This window comes from Halictus rubicundus, chromosome 14 (assembly GCF_050948215.1).
Source record: "Halictus rubicundus isolate RS-2024b chromosome 14, iyHalRubi1_principal, whole genome shotgun sequence".
NCBI lineage: Eukaryota > Metazoa > Arthropoda > Insecta > Hymenoptera > Halictidae > Halictus > Halictus rubicundus.
The window spans coordinates 7,649,939-7,656,840 of record NC_135162.1 but is presented as its reverse complement, the minus strand read 5'-3'; the positions used below and the strand labels follow the sequence as shown (position 1 = coordinate 7,656,840).

The 6,902-nt window shown below is 42.5% G+C and overlaps 1 protein-coding gene across 1 annotated transcript; it reads left to right on the top strand.

The window, feature by feature from the left end:
• The first annotated feature begins 3,705 nt into the window (after window positions 1–3,705).
• On the top strand, window positions 3,706–4,862 carry LOC143360838 (uncharacterized). Its single transcript, XM_076799989.1, has 2 exons — window positions 3,706–3,817; window positions 4,546–4,862. The coding sequence occupies exons 1-2, from the start codon at window positions 3,706–3,708 to the stop codon at window positions 4,860–4,862; spliced, it is 429 nt and encodes a 142-aa protein (XP_076656104.1).
• The last annotated feature ends 2,040 nt before the right edge of the window (window positions 4,863–6,902 follow it).

Genomic DNA, 6,902 nt, shown 5'->3' with positions numbered 1-6,902 from the left:
CGAATCCATTAAGATTACAGGAAGCACCGTGGTCTTCGACCGTTCCAGCACTGCGAGCTTTCCCTCGTGTTTTTGGAAGTTCGAACACTTTTTCTTCGATTCTCCTGAAAAATATTTATTTATTTTCTCAGATATTTATTTGTCAGCATTTTATTTCTCTGCGCTGAAGTATTCTGCTTATCTTCACTTTTAAAATGATTTAGGAACGCACAGGTTTCCTTCGATATAAGACGACGGCTCGGGACCGGCTTTCGTCGTATTTCTTATATCGGAATAAAATTGTACATGTCGCTCGAGCTTACCCCCACCGCGACGCACAGTGGGCGAAAATGCCATTTTGGTGTTCTAAAATAATAACTTCTAAGCCGTTAGAGATAATTGAACGAAATTTAATAGGTTAGAAGGTAACATTTATAGCTTCAAATTACAATAAAAATCAAATTATAGAATAACTGTAGGATAAGTGGAATTAATATACCTGTTCCTCCGCATTAACATTCCTGAAGTAAATCTGTAATTTCTGGTAGCCTTTTTGCAAGTTATCGCGAATGAACACAGTCATAGTTTATCACAGTATAGTCGGTGCTAGGTTCTATTCGGTTCCGGCTGAGATGTGCATGAAGTTCAAATTCAGGCGAAAAACTTGTGCTCACTTGAAAAAACTACAATTTTCAAAATGTAATATCAATTACTTGTTTTAACATCGTTTTAAAGCCTAGAAGACTTAATCTTTCGTACTGTCTAAACCCGTCTCAGCCATTCCTAATAGTTTTACTTTAAATTGCACTTGAACACTGGGTAAATCATGTGAAAGGAGACAATTTCACGTTCTTAACTCGAACTTTTCCGGCCTCCTGTGGGTCGTGGAGGAGGACAAATAATTTTTTTCGGATTTCCTATGGAATATTCTTAAAACATCCCCATCATCCATTTATTGATGTTGGAATAACAATCGCGACGCCCCCACTTTATTCATGACCCAAGAGATGGCGCTCTTTTGGGCTCTTTTCTTTGTACAGACAAGGTCCCCTGTCTATTATTCACACTCTATGTAATCTCTCACTGTTTATACTATATGCGAGCTCACGCCTCGTGTTGAAATCAAATTAATTAAGCAAACACTGTGTGTGAAAATCCGAAAGGCTATTTTCCTAATTTCAACAATTTAAAAACAAAAAAAAATTTTATCTCGAATGAGTAATCCAATTGGAGTTGTTGGTTAAAAAGTAACCTTAAGTCGTTGCTTGACAAGAATGATATACCCATCCACGGGAGATTAAATCGTATCGTTCGCGAATAAATGGTTTCCGCCGACTTTCGTTTGACTTTTTCGAAAAATCGGCGACGCGACCGGGACAGACAGACGTAGGAGTCTCCCGGGCACGTTCACTCGTGGGATGAATGGAAATACGGGTACTTGAGTAAGCTTAAATTACATTTCATTCATGCAGGAAAAGCAGACACGCGGGAGTCGGCCTTCCGGCTGAGGAACAGGCAGCCGCGGAGCTTCTGCGTAATAATGGCCGGTCTATAATGTGTATTATCCCGACATCCTGCGGCACCGTCTCCTTTCGCGCATACACCGCTTTTCCTAGATGCCCGGGCTCGGTTGCGACAGCTAATCGGGACGGTGTGCGCCCCGCGTTTCGCCTTTTCCCACCAAGCCGCGGAATTGTCCGGCGGTTGCGCAAAAACCGAGCCGAGGCGAATGCTTCGGAATCGCGAATCCTTTCGGACAACTCGGGAAAAACAGCGACGAGCAAACTCGCTTCTTGCGTTCCCCCGTTTTGCTCTCCACCGATCAAATTCGACGCTGCCAGCGAACCTCTCAAGCTAAAAAGTTGCCCAACAAAAGTTTCAACTAACATTCGGGTGCGGCAAAACTCCCGGAAAGAGATTAATACTAAACCTACCAAGCGGTAACAGTATTTGGTAAATAGGGCTTTGTAAAAATGGCAAGCCTAAAATTGGGATTTATTGAAATTTACTCTACTATTTTCTATTTTCTATTTTTCTATTTTACAATTTTACAATTTTTATAGTTTTAACAATTATAAAATGTAAAACCGGTCATTTTGACCGTAGGTTTAACATTTTTAAAGGAGAATTCTGCTCCGACAACATTGAGGTTATGTTGAGCTCGCTAAGTCAACGGTACACTCGCGAGAAATACAATGTACAATGTGGAGTAATTCGAGAGATGTTTTGCTCTGGAATGGACCGGGTCGATCGCATAACAGAGCGTGTAAAGACGGTCGAGGCACGTTCCCTGAAGTGTACCGTCGGTGAAAGTGGGCGCATCCTTTGCGAAACACGAATTCTGGAAACCTCTGTCGGGCTTTAATCGCGAACCATCGGGTCGGCGTGTTTGAATGAGGGAGCGTGGTGCAGGGGACAGGAAAGGGGTAAAAATCGGTGAAGAGGAATCATGGCTGGATGCACTCCCTCCCTATATTCACGCACTTTTACCGGCGGCCAGCATCGGCGTCGCTTCTCCATTTTTCGAGGGGGAACCAAAGCGACGCGACGACCTGTTGAGCCTGTTGTTACGCCGAAGAGAATCGCATGAATCGCTCGATATACATTGTGTTCCTACGGAAGCAAGGATCCGAGGGAAACACTCCAGAAAATCCGCTCGGTGCTACAACAGCACGCTGATTTGCTGTGGTGGCAAAAATCGGAAACCCTTGCCCTTTTTTGAGGAGATGTCCTAAGTTCTTTTGTCATTTGCAATAAATATAAATTTTAGTTCTCGAGAAGCATTATGCTAGAATTCCTTGCTCTTTGATGGTGCGAAAATTCTTTGTCCTTTGGTCATTTGCGATAAATTTAAATTTTAGTTCTTGATAAGTGTTGTGTTTGAATCCCTTGACCTTTGATGGAGAAAAATTCTTTGTCCTTTGGTCATTTGCAATGGATGTAAATTTTAGTTTTTGAGGAGCGTTTTCAAATAAAAATTCAAAGATAAAATAAAATATTTGTCCACAGATTTGTTCAGTAGCATATTTTCCATTCTATTCTATTCCTCTTAGCAATTTTTGAGGTTAGGAATAAAATTAAGATATCATCATCATCAGCATTTCCTACATTATTGATCACCTTGCTCCAACAAATTTCACCATCGTATGGAAAGTACAATGTGCAACTCTCTTGTGCACTCTTATGCAATGCTCTGCTGTTTTGAAACGTGATACCTTCCTGACGTGAAAAATAATTTCCCAACATGATAATTGAATCAATTAATAAATATAACGAACAACTTATTCCATGTTATTTATTCGGCATAAGTGGCCAAAAATGACCACGCACAAACATCATCAAACGGTCCACGAATGTCAATTGTTTTACATTTCGACCGAGTATGAAAAATGGGTTTGCACTTTCACAATGCAATTTCCCGGCGGCCGTGGATGCTCCCATAAACGTCGAAACGTGAAAATCAAAGTGATCCACGAAACAGTATACTTTCCTGCGGCGTGCGCGTCACGCTGTTCCACTTTCCCTTCTGTCTTTTCATTTTAATGACACGCATCAAGATCATTCGTAATGATCGGTGCGCGAGCCCGCACGACAAATTACATTTTACATAATGTCCCTGCGCGATCCTCGGGGTCCCCGTCCACGGACTAGCATAAAAGGAGTAGTATAAAAAGAGAAAATCGGCGGGCTCACGACCGACAGTTTCACCCGATGGAACGTACAAGGATGCCGATACTCGAGGCGATCGCGATCGTCCTTCTGGCTGCTGGATCGCTCGGGATCGATCGCGAGAACGATCCGTGGGGATCGATCCAGAGGAGGACAGGAGCGGCGCCAGGTGAACTAAACACACTAACTCGTCCTGTAGTCAAACATAGTCAAACATAGTCAAGCAAGTTCTAAGCTTTGCGAGAGATAGTCCTCAGAAAAATGTCCAACACGTCAGTACAAAAGTTCGAGTCATTGTAATCAGACAAATGCCACGAATAAGTTGGTGAAAGTCCCATAAAAAAATAATGAAAAATACAGAAGTTTTGTAATTGGATTAGTAGTCGTTCACACCGATATACCCGACCGGTATCGGATTATGTTTACACTTTACGCTGCTCGCAGCTCGAGTATGCCCCCCAGTGGAGGGGATAGGCGAACTAAGATCGTGTGGTTTCGTTCGGCTTAGATCGAGGCTTTACTGTATTGCACGCGTATGGCATAATTTCAGTTCGAGTATCGCATAGATAAACGATCGAACCAGGTGTCCATTGCCCGATTTCGCATTGAAACGCAACAAAGAATCAGGCACGAACTTTTGCAACAATATTTTACTACAAAATAATATTTCACAAAATTGACGCAGAATATTTACACAATAACTAGTAACAAATGTATTTATGGAGCAAATATAAATACCAGAAAGGTTTCATGGAGACAAAGGGAGGAATAATAAAAGACAATAACTCCTACATACATTACAACATTAATAACAATATTAATAAATAATAGTGCTGTCTATAATGCGTCTGTATTGTCTAATCGACATTCCAATAACCAATTAATTCCAATTTGCAGGAGCAGCTGACAAGGCCATCAAGGGGATTTTCCGCACGATCTCCAGCGGCAAGTCCACCCAGGAAGACGATGATCGTTTGGTTGATCTAGTGAAGGACGAGATCGTTAGGACAGCTGAAAGTATCAAGACACCGACGGGTTCCCTCGACGCGGCCGCTAGAAGGGCTCAACGATTGGTCACCGAGCTGACCGCAGCCTACACAACCCTGATCTACAAGTCGAAGACCTCTGTAGAAGCCAGAACCAACTTCTTCAGGTTCCAGGACACCGTGCAGAGGATCGTGGACTTCATAAAGCGCGGACAGTTCGTGGTCTGAACGATCCTCGATCCAGGACGTGACTCTATAGTCAAGATTTCTACGTTACTGCCATTGTTGACGATTTTATTCACAGTAAAGATATTATTTGACAATATGAAATCAGAGGGGATCCACTAATGTTGCTTCACCCAGTTAACTCTGCACTTTAATTCAGCAAATTGTTATTCATGATCTCTTGTTCACGGTTTCATATTTTAATTGCAATATAAGTCAGGAGAAATAAAAAGCTTTGTTCGAATAAACTGAACTTGAATCAATTTAACTTTAGAAAAGAATGCTTGTAATTTGTTGTAACACTACTAAAAATGTACGAGAATGATTACGAGGAATATGTGCATATACAGTGTTTACTCTATATATGTCCCAAATGCCTAGCCGATAAAAGTCCCAGAACTATCCCCACTTCCGCGGGGTATACACCGGTCGCCTAGGAGTGTAAGGTCGCGTGGATCAAAGAATAGTATGTCCTCGACGATATATGTCTCTGGCTAGACCCGTGTTTTGGACATGTATCGAGTAAACACTGTACTCTAAATATTATACAACATAATATGTACTACTAGTTATACTGTACATGTTATATGAACATTAACGCACATTTTATAGTAATAAGTAATAGTAGTTTTACAGTCATAATAATCAGAAATGTCGTTAGCTCGAAGTTTTAAACTGAGGGTCGCAGCAGGGTTAGTAGAGCGAGCCTGTAGGAAAAATAATGAAATTGCGAAAGAAAGTTAACTAGTATACAGCGGCGACTGGAATGCCGAACCTGTTCGACGGAAAATTCGGTCCACGAGAATTAATTGCTGCAATTGAGAAACACTGATCAGCGGTCACGGGTTTATTTGTGCAGACTATGTTGCACGTGGTAGAAAGTACGCAAAATTAATTCCGCTAATTTCTTAACAGCACGGAGAGCAAAACATTCTGCCGGTCAATTACGTCTAATCGGCTACTGGAACGATTAATGTAACGCTGTTTAATTAATAATTCCTTTAACCTCTTAAGGACGGCGCTCGTCCACTAAAAAAGTCACTAGAGTGGTCCGTACCGTTCAAACTGATGCTTTCCACGGGAACCACTATAGTGGCGTGCAGTACTTAAGAGGTTAAGTGCCGAAGGAGTTAAAAGGATTTCAAACTGGTTCGAAAAATTTCTGGAAAGTATAGTTTCGTTCGAATGGGACTAATAAAAATATGCATTCTTTTTGTTGCAGGGACAGATTGTTCGTCTGCTGTGAACGAAGGCGACAGGTATAGAAAGAAAAGTCTCGTTCAGAATCGCCTCTGACAAGTCATAAACTGTTAACGGATTCTCCCCGGCACGTTCTCCGTTTTGCGATTGAGCTAATTAAGGAAATAGTGCAACAGTCTCGCGGATCCTCGGACGCACACGATCTTCGGCATCGAGGATGGAACACGGGAGAAAAAGAATTGGGACAGAGTAAAAAGGAGTTAGAAAAGCTTGAGAGGCCATTGTGTCCGAGTAGGTGAAAGCGAGCCGTTTCCAGATTTGATCTCCGATTAGCCTTGGCACGATTCGATGGAAATCAACGAACGGGGCTGGGGTAGAGCCCCTCTTCGTGCTACTACACACTTTTATCTTCGCTTCTCGCCGGATTTTACCTTTGATACGCGGCGAAAAAAAAGCTGAGGGGTGTGCAAACACCGCAGAGAGAAAGAGAGAAAGAGGTGGCCATTTTCTTATTTCCATGAAAATCAGCCGGGCCCCGATTTCAACGACAATGGCCATCCCGGCGTTTTAAATGCAAATCCGCGAAAGGAAAAACCGTAAGGGCATTATAATTTATATTACTACATGTGGCAGCGGCACTTCCGGTGAGAGAGCATAGGCGCAGTTCCGGTCAGCTCGGCCTGGAGATCCTACATCGCCAGATTATGAGCCCATGCCGCTTTTACAATGGATCGTCTGCCTGACTCATACGTCAGCCGGAATAATTTTGTTGCCTGTCGACAACAGAGTGAGAGAGACAATCGGATTCCTCGACCGATAGCGGCAGATTTCCTTGCCACGCGC

Coding starts and splice junctions, on each gene's coding strand:
- LOC143360838 (XM_076799989.1), top strand. CDS start 3,706: ATGCCGATACTCGAGGCGATCGCGATCGTCCTTCTGGCTGCTGGATCG. Junction 3,818..4,545: donor GAGGACAGGAGCGGCGCCAG/GTGAACTAAACA, acceptor TCCAATTTGCAG/GAGCAGCTGACAAGGCCATC.